Source organism: Rhinatrema bivittatum, chromosome 2 (assembly GCF_901001135.1).
Source record: "Rhinatrema bivittatum chromosome 2, aRhiBiv1.1, whole genome shotgun sequence".
Taxonomy (NCBI): domain Eukaryota; kingdom Metazoa; phylum Chordata; class Amphibia; order Gymnophiona; family Rhinatrematidae; genus Rhinatrema; species Rhinatrema bivittatum.
Genome location: NC_042616.1, coordinates 600,122,338 through 600,141,410, shown reverse-complemented (window position 1 = coordinate 600,141,410; position 19,073 = coordinate 600,122,338). Strand labels below are relative to the sequence as shown.

At 43.9% G+C, this 19,073-nt stretch overlaps 1 protein-coding gene across 1 annotated transcript in view; it reads right to left on the bottom strand.

The window, feature by feature from the left end:
- Positions 1–487: 487 nt before the first annotated feature.
- The window catches only part of LAMA3 (laminin subunit alpha 3), a 469,061-nt gene continuing 450,475 nt past the window's right edge, over positions 488–19,073 (bottom strand). The window contains 10 exon segments of the mRNA XM_029591143.1: positions 488–1,144; positions 3,582–3,701; positions 5,382–5,475; positions 7,287–7,417; positions 7,523–7,682; positions 11,562–11,702; positions 12,595–12,784; positions 13,996–14,162; positions 14,301–14,460; positions 16,068–16,199. Coding sequence (XP_029447003.1) covers positions 999–1,144; positions 3,582–3,701; positions 5,382–5,475; positions 7,287–7,417; positions 7,523–7,682; positions 11,562–11,702; positions 12,595–12,784; positions 13,996–14,162; positions 14,301–14,460; positions 16,068–16,199 — 1,441 coding nt within the window. The 3' untranslated portion in view covers positions 488–998.

Genomic DNA, 19,073 nt, shown 5'->3' with positions numbered 1-19,073 from the left:
CCCAGTCAGTCAGCTTTTCAAGATATCTGAAATGGATATGGATGAGAGAAGTTTGCATACAATGGAAGCAATATATGCAAATCTCTCTCATGCATCTTCATTGTTGATATCCTGAAAACCGAAGTGACTGGGCACCCCACCCCCTAAGGCAATCATGGGAACCAGTACTCTATAAGATTCTTGGTTTTATGAATCTGTTATTGTCATTCTTCCCCCCCCCCCCCCCCCCCCCAAAAAATAAAAAATTAAACCCACAGCTGGGTCTGTTACATAAAACAAGACTTTTTCAACAGCAACTTTTTCATCCGTGTCGAGTGCTGGCTGCCCCCTAATAAAATGCTGAAAACAGACCAAAACTGGACATGGAATTTACTTATACAGTTCAAAAGACTATAAAATTACAAATTTAAAAAACAATATCACATTTATTTGGTCTCAATGTTTAGCATAATAACAAAGCAAAGCATTTTGCCTTATTTTAAAGTGCTTTACATTGCTTTTAATATTAATAAATGCAGGGCCAGTTCAAGCCTTTTCTGTTTGCTTTTTTTTTTTATTTTTTTTTTATTTTGTGGGAATGAATAGACTTGGCTAACATGGTTAAGCCCCACTGCTGCCAGCCCGTGAAGTCTTGGTTGGGGAAAGGGGGTGTGTGTGCAGTCAGGGACAGAATTGGCACCTCAGCAATGTGGCATTGTGCAGCGTGTAATACACAACAATTAGCTCCCATCTCAGGAAATATTTTGAACCACAATCAATTACATCAATTAGCAATAACATTTAACAGGGAGATTTACATAAGGATTTTTCTTTAGATTAATATGTGTACAGTCTTCTACCTCCGAAGATAAGCGTCGACTCTGTGCACAGCGCTGTATGGCAGAGCTCAGAAGAGCAACAGTACATAAAAATCCATGAGCACATCCATGTTACACTCAGCCACGTGTAAGATTCACCATACCATCTATATATAAATAACTCTCCACATGTAGACCTTGTTAAAAGACAGGGCATCGGCTTAAGCTGAGTGCGCCATGCAGAGTTGAGATTCTGCTGAGGAGCACAGGTTGGTCGTTGATCTTGATATTCTGTATGCAGCCAACAAAGGAATCATGGATAGGAAGCCAGGAGATCTCCAAGCCAGCTGTAATTTAAAGAAAAAGTTTTTATTTTGCTTTTTATTTATTTTTTCTAATTGTATTTTTAGCCCAGTAGTTAAGTGAAAGTTGGGGGCCCTGTAATCAAACCCACTGAGCTCGCACTGAAGCAAAAGTATTTTAAAATGCATGCAAGGCATGTTGAGAGGAGCCCAGCTGAGCAGGATGACTGGATCATGGCTGTGCTCGTTATGTCACAGCACCATGCTTAGCTGCATCTTGGGTGAGGCACTTGGCAATCTGAAGACAGCTTCATTCCATCACAAACTGGTTTTTTTACTATGCATGAACTAAAAAATGGCAATGAGGAGGAATCAATCTTGGGTCAAACACAAAATTAGAAATGGTGCTGAAAAACATTTGCTCTTAATTATGAATTGCTTTAGCTATCTAACCTAGCTTAAAGGGACAATAACTCTTGGGTAGTATCCTGTATTAAAAAAAAATAGCCCATATAATACACTTTGGATTCTTCAGTGGTTTGTACAGTAGAGTCCATGGATGCTGGGGGGAGCCATTCTGACAGAATAACTGCCTGAAGTATCTGGACTATGTAACATGAAAATCACAGGTTCTTATCAGGTGCTAGAACTATTTAAGTGAAAGTGTCTCTGGCACCAGATGTCTGCAGGACATCACTGGCTACACTAATGCTTAGATTTATCCAGTAGAAGGCAAAGGTGTCGACATCCAAGGAACAATTATCTCTCAGTAAGGAGCAGAGCCACATGGGCTGGTACTAACTGCAAAACAAATCAGTTTGTATCTATTTTAAAAAGGGTCACAAAAATAGTCTTCTGCTGCTAGCTAAGGCCCAGGGCCGCTGCAAGGGTATTCAGTGCTCTAGGTGGACCTTCTGCCTTGTGTGCCCCCCCTAGTCCAGGTTCCAGCTCCTACCTCATTCACTCAACCTGGCCCCCTTTCCTAGGCTCCCTCCCTTTGCTCTCTCATACATACACACAAACAGAGGTGGCGCTTGTGATCCACCCAGGTCCTACGTCTCTGGGCCGCAAGCAGGATGGGTGCTGCTCGCTGCATCTACTCCTCTTGGCCTTGAGTGGGATGGGCTCCACTTGCAGCCCCATATGCCTGCTCTTTGCTGCGCTCTAGGCGCCCACCTAGTTCGCCTATTGGGATGTGCCAGCTCTGCTTAAGGCCTGCTAATTAGCCAATGCTTAGCTTCCATTTTTCTAAGGAAGACGAGGAGTGGAGCACGTGGGCTCTCCCATGGCAATGAGGTTTGGCCACAGCCATTTTAACCTCAAGCCATGAAGGAAGTTAACTTTCATATGAGGTTTTCTTTTTATTTGGTTGGTCTATTGATGCAACAAAATAGCATTCAAAAAGAAAGAGCATAATCCTTCTAGTAGGCATATGTTATTGGGTATGAGCTTAGGGGCCGATGCAATATGAAGCATGAACAAATGTGTCCAAACTGGGTACATGTTTATTCAACGCATGCACATCCCCCCTCCCCCCTCCCCTGGGTGCCCAATGCAACAGGCAAACGAGCTGCCGCGCTAAAAAGGATGCGCTAGGGATAAATTGTGCGTCCATGGCATCGGGCAGCCAGGAGCTGTGGCTGTGTGCGGAGTGGGAAAATGGACGCTCAATTAATGAGCATCTGTTTTCTTATCCTGTGCACTGCCACAGGTTAGGAAAGCAGCCACTTGTAACTTGAGCTTCCATTTTCCTAACCTGACCGCCGTCAAGAATTTATTTATTTATTTTTTTTTTTTAAAGCTGCTTCCTGTGCTCCTACTTAGTATTGCCACGATATTAAGTAGGAGGAACCACAGAAAAGCAGTATCTTTCGCTTTTCTGTGGAGCTCTGGGGCACTTCAATACTCAACGCCAGCTCTGGGGATGGAGTTAATTTTTGCATGTTAAAAATGTGAGGGCTGGGCGCATGGTGATTTTTTTGCATCAAGGCTAATAGCATCGCATATATGGCATTGACATGCGCTAATCCCATTATTGCATCGGGAGTTATTCTAGCGCGTCCAACTGCACATCAGGCTGTTTGCTGGCCTGAACGCACTTAGCCTGTGAGTGTGCTAACAGGCTGGTCTGCTGGATGAATGGTCTAAGAGCTGGAACCCCCGAGAACATAGCACATATGGAAAACTGAGGCTGAAGTGGCAACAAAATTGATTGATAAGGCATACAGTATTTCAAGCTAAACTTCATTAAACCAATCCATAACAAGCTAAAAGTGGGGCCAACACTCAATCCTTTGACTAGGCCAAAGCATGGTCAGCCGGTGGTTGTTCCTCCGAAAAGGCAGAGGTGTCCACTCTCATTGCTGGATTTGGCCTGTCCCCATGCATCAATTCACAGCTGCATGAATGGACGGGATTGGCCTCCTCTGTTTTTTCTGCTCTTGTTCTACAAAATCTACAGCAGCAGGTGCTGCCTCCTTACCTGGGACGCCCCCTATATAGAGAGGACCTCTGGTGCTGACGGAGAGCGCGGCTGGCGGTCCAATGGTGTGGTTGCGCTCTGCGTCGACGTCCAGCTGCACAACATTCTGTCTCCGGATTACTGCAAAACATTAGCACAGAGGTCAGAGAGCTCATGCGCTTTTGAAATACACAAAATTCATTCACTTTCAAAAGCGTGCACTTTAAACGTCAATATGGAAGCAGCAGTAATGTTGCATCAGTGCTTTTCTCTTCTTCTGCAAGGTGTCCATTCTCCTCTTCCTCTTCTACATCACAATACTGAATATCCTATGTTCTTTGTTCATATCTCTTCTTTTGGTGCCATTTCCCACTATTGTTAAATTTAAAGTTTAATATCTTTCAATGTAACAAGTTGTTCTATATGTAAACAGGAGTGAAGGCAACTATGCTATACCTCGGTATATAAAAAAATGCTAAATAAATAAAATAAATCCTATAACTCTATTCTCTCAAGCTGTGTTGAAGCCACCATATGCCACAGCCTGGACCGTCGCATGCAACTCAGTGTTCATATAATAGTTCTTGTGAATTTAGTACAAATATATTTGATTTCCATTTATAGAACATATCCTTCACTTATCTGGGACGATACAACTACTATAACTGTACTTTACAAAAAAAAGGTGGCAATTTCAATTCCTGGGAAACAAAATGATCTACAGGTTTTCAGGACTTGGATTCTAAGTCTATGATATCTTTCTGCAGCAACAGTTTCATATTTGTAAGTCAAACCTACTATTCCCCCAAGCAGGTAACTCTAAGAAGAAATTATCCTTTCCGTTCTGGATGAGTTATAAAGCCAAGGGTACTAAAATAATGAATTGATTTTTTATTACAGACAGAAGTATCTTTTGAAGTTGCAACTGATTTCCAAATAATGATTTGAAGTGAAAGTTCACACTGGATATTCAGTATATTCTCAATTCTCTAGGCCCATATTGTTGTAGAAGTATAACAAATGCGAGACTGTCCTTATACCTGCATGGCAAAAAAAACAAACCAACCAACCCCCCAAAAAAACAATCTTTCCGAGCACTGAGCTTGGAGATTTTCTATGAGCAATAAAACACAACTTCTGGTATCAAAACCCACATTGATGCATTCTAAAAATACCCCTTGAGCTGATTCCACAGAGGCATCTAACTCCTTTCCCCACACTTTTTCTACTGCTTGGCATTTCCCAGTAGGTGCATTCGACAAACACTAATAAAACCCAAAAAGCCAATTTAGAAGATGCCACCTCCTTACCACAAGTTTTCAAAATCTCTGGTACGTCTGCCAATAGGCAGTGCCTCAAATGAAGCCATTTTAAGTATTTGAGAACTTGCTAAGTTAAATTTCATTCTGATCTCGTGGAAGATCAGAAACTGCCCTGTCTTTGCTACCCAGGCTAATTTAATGCATATATTAATTTTAAACCTTGGTTTGTACAATAGGAGCATGTTGCTAGTGTCTTTCCATTTAATTTTTAATAAATCAGCCAGCATCTGAAACATTCTACAGGTTATTATTAAATTATTCTTAATATTTGTAGATCGCAGCTTTCTGACTGCATGGTGCCCTGGGCTATAAAGCACTGGGGGTTGATTCTTTTTGTAAGACCTTCTTGCTTGGGTTGTCTGCTGTGTGCATTACACTTAGCAAATCAAGCGTCGCTCTACAGGTAACATTTAGCAGGGGGCGTGTGTCTTGTGTGCAACGTTTAGCAGTTCATGTAATGCTTGATGGCACTGAACATTCAGTGGTAAAGCTGCAGTACCTGCTACCGTGTGCCACTGTCCATCGCAAAGAGACTGCTGAGGGGTGACCGACGTCGTGAACTCCCCAGCTCCACTGTTCACGGAGACAGTCAGCTGTAAATACATTCATTTCTTTATGTTAGCAGAGAAAAGCAAAAAGAAAAACAGGACAAACAACTGGGAGGTTAAAAGAACAGATGAGTGTATACTTTTCTTGTCTTTAGCTGTATTACTTGCAGATACCTCATATTTGGCCAAAGCCGTGTGTGACTGAAAGCTGAACTCTGCATTTTGGTTTTTTTTCCCTAAAGGGTATTTTTCTGTTCTGCATGGCATAGTCTTTGTGCCAGACGGTGTTGTTTTCCATGTAGTGCTATGCAAGCACTAGCAAATAACACACAGCCTTTGCAGACTGTGAGCTCTCTGGGGCAGGTAAATACATCCTGTACTTGAATGCCTTGAGCTTGGGTTTGGAAAGATGAGAAATCCAAATTCAATTTCATGAGGAATAATTTATTTTTTATTTTTAGAAAATGTAATAACTTATTTCCTTTTTTTTATACTGAGTTACGGTTCTAAGGATTAAATGGGAGGCATGAATCTTGCAGGGCCAGATCCCTTGGTCTTAATCCGTCCTGTGCACCGTGCTCTATGTATCTTTACTTTGAAAAAAAATAGATGGCAGAATTCTTGCTGTCATACTGGGTCCAGAAGCAGACTGGATTATTTGCAGTTTATTGGGGCAATAACATGAAAATTATATCTAGAAGGTGTTGTATGTGTGCTTTCAGTGCTAGTTTTCTTTTTTTTAAAACAAACAAAAGGTACCAGGTCGGGGCCAGCAGCCGCCTCCACCTTCCACTTCAGCTGCAATGGGGCAAAGGAAGCAAGATTGAAAGGTCGCAGGTGGGAAACCTGTCAGGAAATGACCACTGTGTGTACGTTTGAGATCAAGTAGATCCTTTCTTTGGAGGTGCTGACATGCAAAGAGAGGCGCTGTGTGTCCTGGGAAGAACATGTTCGAGATCTATGTGTACGTTTTCACGTGGGTCTTCAGGATACTTTACTAGCAACATCAGGGGCCTAAAGTATCACCAGAGATCACGGCGGCAGAACAGGGCGCTCTTTGGTACTGCTCAAGGCCCCTGGCTGCATCTTTTCTTCAAATTCTATGTCCACGTCGCTCTGGTCACCTACTCTACTGGGCTCTTGTGTCACTGATACACCGCTTGTCTAACAACAACAACAACATTCACAGGTTGATGGCCTAACAGATGAAAAATAAATGCATGGGGGAGCAACGGCAGGGACATGATATGCTGCTAAAAAGAAAAGTAGGCGAGGGAGATTAACATCCTATCGGGCAGGTACACTGGTGCCCCCTTCTCCCCTTCCCAGATGGGGCTCCATCTCAGGACCGGCGTGCAGGTCATTCCAGCATGGTGCAGAGGGTACTGCCATGACCAAACTGATATATCTCAAAGAACTATCCTGAATGCCAAGATATGTGAACTGCAACACTTCTGATCGGTAGAACTAGATATAAACTAGAGACATGCTTTCCTTTGAAACGACATTGTCTATATTGTTTCATTTCGTCTTTAATAAGAAATGACAAACCCGCAAAATTTCAGTATTTCTCTGTTTTCCATTTTTAGTGCACCCTAATTCAAAAAGTGCGCACTAACTTGAAATAGCATGCCTACTAACACAAAATAGTGTACACTGTTTGGAAACAGTGCATGCTTTTTGAATTAGTATACATACATTTTAAAATGAAAATGTTTGCATTAAAAAATGAAATGAAACAGAAAATGTTGCCATGCACATCCCTAATATAAACTAAGAGAAAAGGGAACCCAACCAAGTTAATTTCTAGTGTTACTGGCGATAATACTTGAAACAGAAATTCCGCTGCTACCTACCTTTCCTGCATTCATATAGAGACTTAGATAGTTGCTCTGCTTGGTCCCAGTGTATATTAAGACACCAGTTAAGCTTCTTGGGCGAATATTAAATACCATCTCAAATTCTGAATCCAGCACAAAGGAGTCATCTTTAGGATAAAAAAAGGAAAAAAAACCCCTTTTTTTTAGAATGAGAAAAAACAAACATCCAACAAAATAAAAGAATAAAACTTGAGAGCACTTTTTTTTCTTACCTATGACTACGTATGCACCCTCATTTGAGAAATAGATTCCTGTCTCTGAAGGGCCCTCAAAACATGGGGTGACACCAGAGACCTCGGCAGGGGGGTCCATGGGCTCTCCATCCAGCCTGAAGTTCCTCAGACAGCCCACAAAACTTTTCTTTGGTAAACTCTGGAACACAAATATATTTACAACTCTTCAGTAATGCGGTCCATGGTCTGTGCTGCAGGACAGAACTTCACCATTAGCCATAGTTTGTTATGCAAGGCACTCTTATACGGAGGGGACCCCTCTGTACAAGATGCCTTAAGGCTCCTCAACAGGCTTCAGTGGTGGAATATATTTATTTGCTGACCAGTGCAATTATGATGAGAAACAGAAAACATTTTACCACAAGCGAGTACAGCCTGTCATAGAAACCTGCGCAGCACCTCGCTGGCTCTGGCAGTTCTTGCAAGAGGTATTACCGATACAGAATATGCGGCCATTTCATGAGGGCATGGAGGTGTATTGTTTCACAAAAGAAACAGCACTGACTTTCCGACAGCAAGTGGGTGGCATGGACTGGGTATTTTTCAGGACATAGAGCATTAACTGTAGCCCAATGCAACGAGGCGCAAATCTACTTCTGACAGAGCAGCAGGCATAAGTGAATCTTAGACAAATAAAAAAAAAGTAAAGGACTTCTAGAGCATAAATCTGGATTTACCTAACATTAAAATTAATTTTTGGAAAAAAATTATTCATGAAAAAATTCTGTATGAATCTTGCTTGAAATGATCTGTTGGATTTACATAATGTAATGAATTAAGATTATTAAAAAGGACTCGAGTCTCTGGTTCACTTCTGGAAGCTTTGCATTTTGATAGCCTGCACTACAGGTGGTGACTGCCAAAGAGAGAATTTTCTCACATTTGTGCAATTTGGTTTGGGACTCAAACATCTATCGCTGTTGAGGCAGTGTTCCGTTTATAGGACAACTCCTGTGTGAACAAGTTAAAAAAAATCACGTCGGGATGGGATGAGGTGGAGAGCGCCTTGTGATGGGTGCTGAGCAGACCCGTTCCACAGAGCCCTGTCGTGATTCCTAGCAGAGTTACCAACAACTGCTGTTCACCGACAGTGAAGCACAAGGGAAGGCCTGGCTCTTCCCTGGGGACAAGCTACGAGAACATGGGAAATTACTGAGCAATGGAAAAATTCAAGTGGAAGAAAATATTAGCAACTATGATTAAAATGGAGGGACAAAACTTTTTCAGTTAGATTAGTGATAGAAGGAAATGAACAAGTGGCACTGTGAGACTCAGAGGTGAAGAGGAAAAAGTGAAAATTTCTTAGCAAATATTTCTGTTCGGTGTTCACTGAGGAAGGGCCTGGAGTAGGACCACAAAACAAACACAAATATGATTGGAAGTGAGGTAAACCTCAATCAATTTTCAGAACAGTGTGATCATGAGGAGCTAACTAAACTTAAAGTAGGTAAGGTGATGGAGCCAGATGGGATACATCTGAGAGCACTGAGGGAACTTAGAGATGTCCTGGCAGCTCCGCTGGCTGACCCTTCCAAAGCTTCTTTAGAGTCTGGGGTAGTTCCGGAGGACTGGACACGGGTAGATGTGAGTTCCTATTCATAAAAGTGGAAGTAAGGAGGAGGCTGGGAACTACAGGCCAGTTAGTCTGAGTTCTGTGGTGAGCAAATTGATGGAATCGCTGCTAAAACAGAGGACAGTGCAGTTTTTGAAAACCAATGGACTGCAAGATCCGACGCAGCATGGTTTTACGAGAGGTAAATCTTGTCAGACGAATCTGATCAATTTCTTTGATTGTGTGATGAGTGAGTTACATCAAAGGAGAGCGCTTGACATAGTATGTTTAAAATCATGAGAGGTCTAGAACGGGTAGATGTGAATAGGTTATTTACTCTTTCGGATAATAGAAAGACTAGGGGGCACTCCATGAAGTTAGCATGGGGCACATTTAAAACTAATCGGAGAAAGTTCTTTTTTACTCAACGCACAATTAAACTCTGGAATTTGTTGCCAGAGGATGTGGTTAGTGCAGTTAATATAGCCGTGTTTAAAAAAGAATTGGATAAGTTCTTGGAGGAGAAGTCCATTATCTGCTATTAAGTTCACCTATAGAATAGCCACTGCCATTAGCAATGGTAACATGGAATGGACTTAATTTTGGGGTACTTGCCAGGTTCTTATGGCCTGGATTGGCCACTGTTGGAAACAGGATGCTGGTCTTGATGGACCCTTGGTCTGACCCAGTATGGCATATTCTTATGTTCTTATACTTCCATTTCAGTAAGCCCTTTGATAACGGTCCGCACAGGAGACTTATAAATAAATTGAGTACCATTGGTATGGAATCTAGAGTGACTGCCTGGGTTAGAAACTGGTTGAGAGGGAGGCAACAAAGGTTACTGGTAAATGGAGTTTTCTTTGAGGAGGGGACTATGTTACTATGGGTGTTACTAGCAGTGTGACTCAGGGATCAGTCCTGAGACCAGCTCTTTTCAACATTTTTGTGAGTGACATAGGAAAGGACTGGTGGGAAAGGCTTGTCTTTTCGTCAATCATACCAAAACCTGCAACAGGGTAGACAGCCAGGAAAGTATGGAAAACATGAAAAGGGATCTGGTGAAACTCGAGGAATGGTCTAGAGACTGACAGCTAAGATTTAATGCTAAAAAAGGCAGAGTCATGCATTTGGGGTGCAAAAACCCAAGAGAAAGGCACAGTATTGGAAGTGAAATTAGCTGGGGGTGATTGTATCTGATGATCTTAAGGTGGCTAAACAGGTGGATAAAACGAAAGCAAGTGCCAGAGAGATGCTAGGCTGCATAGGGAGAGGAATAGTCAGAAGAAAAAGAGAGGAGATATTGCCCCTGTATAGGTCCCTGGTGAGACCTCATTTGAAATACTGTGTACAATTCTGGAGACTGCACCTTCAAAAGGATATAAACCAGCTGGAGTCAGTTCTGAGGCTGGCTACTAAAATGATCAGTGGTCTTTGTTCTAAAGAATATCAGGATAGAGAAATATTTAAACATGTATATCATATAGGAAAGGCAAGATAGGGAAGCTATGATGCAGACATTCAAATATCTCATAGGTTTCCATGCACAGGAGGTGAGCCTCTTTCAATGGAAAGGAGGATCTAGAATGAGGGGTCATGGGATGAGAGTGAAAGGGGGAAGACTTAGGAGTAATTTTAGGAAATATTTTATTCACAGAATGGGTAGTGGATGCAAGGAACAGCCTCCCAGTGAAGGTGGTGGAGACAACAATAGTATCTGAATTCAAGAATACATGGGATAAATATAGGGGATCTCTGAGGCAGTGATGAGAATTATAAGGCTAGATACATTGGATGGATGGGACATATGGTCTTTTTTTGTCATCATGTTTCTGTTTCTTCCAGACTGATGGATGCATATATCATTAAATTTGCAACCACAACTCTTGGTTTCAGGAAATTCTTGAGGATTCTGCTAGGGGAAGAATGGAAGGATTACTTGGATTTATTTTCCGCCTTTTGCTAATGGAAATTCACTCAAAGCAGTTTACAACATAGAAATGTAGCTTACGAATAGGTCATTTGTAGCTTCACATTATCAAAATGTAAACAGCTTTCTAGTTTTCAGAGCAGTTGGCTATGTATTGGAGTTCCCTCCTCTTGCCACTCCCACCCTCCTGGCTTCTCTTCCTCTTCCATCAGCAATCTCTCCTTAAGACAAAGGAAGGATTTGACCTGCATTTGAAATGCTATAGCTATGTATTTTGCTATTTACTTCTTTGTCCTCCTTGTTTTCTGGAAGGTGAATTTTTCTTAGTATTGAACACTGGCCCACCCCTGAATTGTGATGGATTTAGCATCGTAAGATTGGGCTTGGATATTTTTCTCATGATTTCCTTTTTTTTTTCTTTTTCTGTTATCCTTTTCCTGTTTTTCGATTTTTATTTTTTTTGCATAACATGATGTACACTCTTATTTTGTCAAAACCTTGATGAATAGTTTTAGAAAGCCCCATCACGTCATTACCTGAAGCTTCAGTGTTGGGAGGCCGCCGAGGTAGAGTAACGCCATCGTGTGGAATGTGGAATTGCTTGCGAGACTGCCTTTGCGAGACCTTAGACCATCAATGACCAGATGGCCGTTCCTTCCATCCCTGTTAAACACCACCTTACAAAAGACAAAAAAAGCACTAAAATTACTAACAGAATACCATGCCACAGCCTAAAAAGAAACAACATTGCATAAAACTAAACTCCTACGCTAATTTGAAAAATTAACGAAAATGTGTGAGGCAGAGGAAGAAGTGGGAGGATAAATTATTTCAGCTAATCACAGTTAGTGGTGCATTTCAAGAGAGTTTAGTGGGTGGGCCAACAGCTGAATGAAGACACAAGAAAGAGTTTATTTCCTGGCTTTGCTTTCTGCTGAGACCTACAGAGGGAAGGGTGCCGGCCCTATGCAACAGGTTTATCAGACACCCTTTGCAAAGGGTGTAGCAGTGGCAGTGGCTGGCTTAGTGCAGATCAGCACCGGAGGTAGGATAAAATAGCAGGAGGCAGGCAAGGGGTTTGAAATGAAAGGGGCCTAGTATTGACATGTGGACAATTTGATAACATTTCCCTGAGCCCTCTCTCTTGCAAGAGATTCCTAAGGACTGCAGCTAGATGTTTCTGACCCAAATGCGATGGCACGGAAAAGCAAGAGAGGAGAAAAAAAAAAACCATTTGAAAAGTTATAACAAGGTGGTTCTAGATTCTAGCTTTCAAGAGTTACTTCTATGTGACTCAGGGAAAACATGTTTTCTGCCCTTCATTGTTTTCCATTTCTCAAAATGCAGTTAACACATTCTCTAGCTCCACCCTCCTTTTCTTGCAAAGCTACTTAGACCTGTGTTTTCCATCCTTAAATAAACTACCCTTCAAAGGAATAGTTCAAATAAAAACAGGTCAGTATACACACACATATATATATATATATATATATATATAATCTGATCTTTAATAACTGAACTTTCTGGACATATAACAGGGGAAAACAAACAAAGCAGATAAGCACTTACTGTATGCCACTGCCCATCGCTGTATTTCTCTTTGCTTCTGATCTTGATTTTTTTTCCTCCCGTTCCAAAAGAAAAGACAAAGCGGCCCTTTGACATGTGAAGAGCCAGGTAGGAGCTTTCGTGCTTGTCGACCATGTGAAAGATCAGCCCTTCTGGTACAGCCGTTCGCACATCCACCGAGAAATGGGACCTGTGACAGCAAGGAAGGGCAGGGAAACTCCTGTGAGATCCAGGCACTGTCTGCTTTTGTACCCCGCCCTTTCCTCACGCCCCTACAAGTATCATCTCATCCGCCATGATTAAAGTTTCAATAAGTAATGTTTTGTGTTTTGGTTTTTATTTTGGCTCATTTTTCTTCAGCATTCTAGATACCCCCGATGCTTTTTCCACAATACTGCTGCTGAGCTCCCGGGGTCGTGATGATGACAACCGTGCGGAAGACTAGTGCTGGCAGAGCCCTCCCCGATCTACCCTCTTTCTTAATTATGGGCTGATTTAGCATCTTTAGCAGACGCCCTTACACAATGTGACAAGTACAATTTCGGGGTAGGATTGTGCGGATAATTGGAACAAGCACTGTCTTAATCCATTTTACTTCCAGACCGTACGACCACAAAAGGCAAATATTATATTTTGGAAGGGGATGTGGACTTTCTATAGCTGCTCCCGTGCTTTATAGGCAGTAAAATGTTAACTGGAGGAGACAGTGTAACTCTCCAGCAGGATTATGGTCACATGACACTTGTTGATGAACTAAGAAGTTCCTGCACAACAGTTTGTCCAGTCTCTGCACAAACCAGGCAATTCTGAATGCCAGCATCCAGGGGCCACAAATTCATGGACAACTGGAAAGTGCTGCTATCAAATGGGCCTACTAGTTCCTCTTTTCTCCCTTTTTGTTCAAGCTCAATCAGGACCAGGGCTGAGATCCTGGCACCATACGCCTCCATTCACATCTACCTGGGGATTTGTCCCCCTATTTTAACAGACCCTCCCCCTCACTGTTTCTGTCTGTCACTGCAGCAACAGCCCGAAGGCCAAGAGCCATGCACCAGGGCTCTCTATCATGGGCTGTAGACCCAGGCCACCAGATGTCACCATCATTATCTCCCTTTCTTTCCTGCCTCTCAAGAGCTTGTGAATGACAGCCCTGCAGCATCCCCAGCCGACCTGGGGACCTGATGACTCAATTCGGGAATTAAACCGGGCATGCTCCAGCATGGTAGTAGGCAGCACTGAGCCACCAAGTTCTGGTTTAACCCTTTCCACGGCTGCTTTAACCCAAGCAACCAGAGGGAAAACCAGAACTGGATCAGATTGGCTAGAAAAAAAAAGAAAAGAAAAAGCAGAGCCAGCTGGTGACTCTGGCGGAAGGGCTCAGGCACAGACATAAAAAGTTACCTGTCCTTCAGCGAGTCCTTGGCCAGTGTGTACAATAAGTAACTGGTAGAAGACTCTCCAAATTGATAGGCTCCGTCAGTGGATTTTGGCTGCAAGGAAAGAGCACAACTCTTCGATTCTTGCTGTGCTTGGATTCTGGCAAGAGGAGGAAGCTGTTCCTTGGATACCTACAGGAGCAATAGTTCAAAAGGGTCATGTAACTTTATTGTGACAAAATAAAAAAAAAAAAAAAAAAAATATATATATATATATATACATATATATATATATATATATATATACATATATGGTGGGCATTTGCTTACTAAGACCAGGTCATCGTCGCTTTTCACAGAGTTGTTAGGACTGGTCAGCTCCTTCAAAAGCATTGCCAGGGGCGGCTGCTCCAGGCTGCATAGTCCCAGTGCCACTTGTGTCTTCTCAGTGTAATTGACGAGGTTCTGGACCTGGGGATCTTGAGCTGTTCTGAAGAGCAAAGAAAATGGCAGGGCTGTTAACTCATGCCATATGCACCTTGCTAATAAATCCAGAGAATGTCAAGGTCAATGTTCTAAGGGGTAAGAACATAAGAAATTGCCATGCTGGGTCGGACCAAGGGTCCATCAAGCCCAGCATCCAGTTTCCAACAGAGGCCAAACAAGGCTAAAAATACCTGGCAAGTTCCAAAACACTAAGCAGATCCCATGCTACTGATGCCAGTAATAGCAGTGGCTATTTTCTAAGTCAACTTGATTAATAGCAGGAAATGGGCTTCTCCTCCAAGAACTTATCCAATCCTTTTTTAAACACAGCTACACTAACTGCACTAACCACATCCTCTGGCAACAAACTCCAGAGCTTAATTGTGCACTGAGTGAAAAAGAATTTTCTCCAATTAGTTTTAAATGTGCTACATGCTAACTTCATGGAGTGCCCCCTAGTCCTATTTTTAAACTACATGCGTGCGTCCATGTGTGCGCGCTTCCTGGCACGCACACATGGATGCAGCTATTTTATAACACGCGCGCAAGTGTTATAAAATACGAGGGACGCGCACACATGCATGGCAGATTTTAACATCCGTGCATGGCCCACGACTTGCCCATGCGGTGGGGGGGTGTAAATTTTTAATTTACGTGTGTGGCAACATGATGGTCCCTTTTCCCAGTTCCCTCCCAGTCCGCTCCAATTAAGGAGCAGACTGAGAGGGAACTTTCCAAACCAACTACCCATACTCCTTCCCTCTTACCCTCTCCTCCCCACCCCCTAAACCTTTTCTCCTACCTTTCATTTTTTTGTTTTGTTTTTTGGCTTACTGCTCCTTTGGAGCAGAAGCAACTTGCGCGCGCCGGCCAACTGCTGGCGCCTGCTTCCCTGGCACAGTGGGGAATGGCCACTATATCGGCCGCCTCCAGCCCCGCCCCTTGGACCACCCCTTTCTCTGGGTCCGGCACTTTGGTGCGTGACCTCCGTTTTTTACGTGCATGGCCAATTTAAAATTCGCCAGTAAGGATGCAGAATGCTAAAATGTAATACTCCGCGCCCTCAAATGGGAAAAAAATATCCCTGCCACTGAAAGCTATTTTCTGCGTGATGCAAGGTTAACTTCCAGATGCCACGCTCATGGCTCCCCTTTAAGCCTCCTACCTTTCGCCCCAGCGAAACTGTCAGGCAGCTATTGCAGAATCACAAGACTGACTGAACAGGCTCCTGCCAAGGAGGGAACAGGGGATCCTGAGGCGCACACCAACCCATATAGGGGCCTCTTTCCGATAGAACTCTATCAGTCAGATAACCTCTCAACTCACAGTAGCTGCAGATGATAACTTTTACACAGGGCTAACCCGATGCACGGTTTGGCTACCACTGGAAAGTTATGCTGCCTTCACTGGGCCCTTAGCAGCTGAGCTGAGTTTTGCCCAAATACTCTGGAAGCATCCACTACATGTTCAGTTTGTTTACATTCACCATCAGTGTTTCTTTTTAAAAATCACAGGATGGGCTAGTGAGAATCTGGCTGCTGGATCACTCCTATGGTCATTTTTTTTTTAAATTTCTGGAAAGGGAAGGCACTGGAAAGCTGTTATGGATACCTTTGGATAAATACGTTGGTGATGCAACCCTCAAAGCTGGTTCCACCCAGATAAATAGCACCGCGGGAGCCTCCAGAAGGGTTTGGGTTGCTGTCCACTGTCAATGGCTTGTCATCCACGAGGAATTTCAACCTGAAACAGAGCAGAGACAATGAAAATGGGAGTGTGTGTATGGGGAAGAAACTCCAAAGAATGTTTTCAAGTTACATAGCCCTTTACTTATTGTAGACCACCCAAAATCTTCTCATTTATTTGTGACACATACTGGGTTAGATACAAAAAGTGGTCATAAAATTGGGGCTATGCCCTAATGCCCTTTTTTTTTATAGGGGTGTGCATCGATAAAACTTTTGTTTTGTTTTGTTTCGTTCCCCTCCCCTTTTTTTGTTTTCTTTCATTTTTTAAACATATTAGGCTGGATTTCAAAAGGCCTGTACATGAAAAACCCGGGGTTCACATGCGCCACACAAATTTTCAAAGGGGCCCGGCCACGCGCGAAAACCCTGGTCCACGCACGAGGGCCGGGACAGCGCCATTGTACGCTGTACAAATGACTCGCGCGCTGGCAGCTGGCCGGCGCGTGCAACGTACTTCAGCTCCGGCCCTGAAGTAAGTTGAAAAAAAAAAAAAAAGAGGAGAGATAATTAGGGTTTAGGGAGAGGGGAAGAGGGAGTGAGTTTAGGGAGGGTGATAGGGAAGTTCCCTCCTTAATGGGAGGGAACTGGGGAAGGCCCGATTGCGTCGCCGCAAGTAATTTGCAAAAGTTCACCCACACTTGCGTGCGCCGCACGCACAGGCGCGTGCATCCACCCCATTTTATAACACGTCCATGTGCGCGCACCTTTTAAAATCTACCCCTTTTTGTTTAGTGTGCACTGAGTTAGTGTACACTCTTACAACTCAAACAGTGGGGTAGATTTTCAAAAAACGCGAATAGGCGTACTTTTGCTGGCGCATCAGGTGCAAGCAAAAGTACGCTGGATTTTAGTAGATACGCGCGGAGCTGCGCGTATCCACTAAAATCCCGGATCGGCGCACGCAAGGCTATGAATTCTGTATAGCCGGCGCGCGCCGAGCCGCGCAGCCTACCCCCGTTCCCTCCAAGGCCGCTCCGAAATCGGAGCGGCCTTGGAGGGAATCCTCTAACGCCCTCCCCTCACCTTCCCCTCCCTTCCCCTACCTAACCCACCCGCCCGGCCCTGTCTACACCCCCCCCTTACCTTTCTCCGGGGATTTACGCCTCCCGGAGGGAGAAGTAAATCCCCGCGCGCCAGCGGGCCTGTTGTGCGCCGGGACGCGACCTGGGGGCGGGTACGGAGGGCGTGGCCATGCCCCCGGACCGCCCCGGGCCGTAGCCACGCCCCCGTACCCGCCCCCAAAACGCTGCCGACACGCCCCCTAAACGCCGCGACGACCGGGCCCGCCCCCGACACGCCCCCCTCGGAGAACCCCGGGACTTACACGAGTCCCGGGGCTCTGCGCGCGCCGGTAGGCCTATGTAAAATAGGCTCACCGGCGCGCAGGGCCCTGCTCGCCTAAATCCGCCCGGTTTTGGGCGGATTTAGGCGAGCAGGGCTCTGAAAATCCGCCCCAGTGTGCATTAACTCGAACAGCATGCATTAATGGCTGGATTTTAAACCCTCCCCCCCGCCCACCGCACATAAAAAACGGGACTTACGCGCGCGGCCAGGCCTTGCGCGCGCTTTGCACATTTTAGAAGAGGCCCGGCCGCGCGCTTAACCCCTGTTACGCTCACAAGAGCTGGGCCTCTGTGAAGGGGTGGTCCCGGGGGCGGGGAGGGGCGGGCCGGACAGCGCCGTTCCTCGCTGTCCCAGAGCCTCGTGCGCCGGCATGCGCATGTAACTTGCAAAATAAAAGGTTAAAAAAAAAAAAGGGTTTTAGAGGGTGGGGAAGGGCGGGGAAGGGAGATTAAGGTAGGGGGTAGGAAAGTTCCCTTCCAGTCCGCTCTGGCGCGCACATGTTATAAAATCGCACGTCCATGTGTGTGCGCCGGGTTGTGCACGCACATGGACGCGTGCGTGTATTTTTTTAAAAAATCTACCCCTAAATCACAATAGTGTGCACTAAATGAAAAATTAAAAAAAGAATACAAAATAGTCAATTTTATCATCGTTTCAGTTTAGAAACGATAAGAAATGAAAGAGGCAATGAAAGCGCATCTCTACTTTTTTTAGTGACTAACAAAAGGAAAAAAGAGGAACCTTAGACCAGATTGTAGTTTGACTTTATTTATTCCTGCTATATGTGAGAAATATGGAAGGACGTCAGTGTGCACAGGGTCTAACTGCACCCCCTAGTACAGGGAGCAAGAGGCAGATGTCAGTAGAATTTTCTAGTTGAAACTGAAGTCTTCTTAAAGAATTTAATTGGTGCTTAAAACTATTCTTGTTACAACAGGCTACCCTTTTGGAAGCAGCATCTTTTTGAAAACTTAGGCCACTCTTTTTTTTTTTTTTAATGTGCATGCCATTGATTCCATTAATAATGCAGTGCTTGGAACTGGACTGCTGCGGGCACTGCAGGCGTACAGCTCCATATATATATAGAAGTGCAGCAATGTCACTAAAGGAAGGTCATTCCCGCGGTAATATTAAAAGCCAAAAATCTACCATTGCAATACTACACTAAGAAACCATTTAGAAAGGCCTTTTGTTAAAAAAAAAAAAAAAAAAGAAATAAACTGTTTCCAAAAATCACAGCTCTCTAATTAATGGCAATGTTTATTTACATTAATATTTAAGAAACATCCTCTTTTAATATGCCTTTCAAAGTAACTTTCCAGGTGCTTTATTACTGGGTGGCAAAACATGGCCCTTTCTTAACATGTGGGCGCGCTGTGTGCTCGCCTTCCTGCAGTCTGTATGAAAATGATGCAGGGCATAGCTGGGTTTTGGGAAGTGCCCACCTTGATAAGGGCATTGGGAGCTGTAACGGCCACCCCATGGCTTTGGCTCACATCACTTTCATCACGCATAGAAAAGTGCA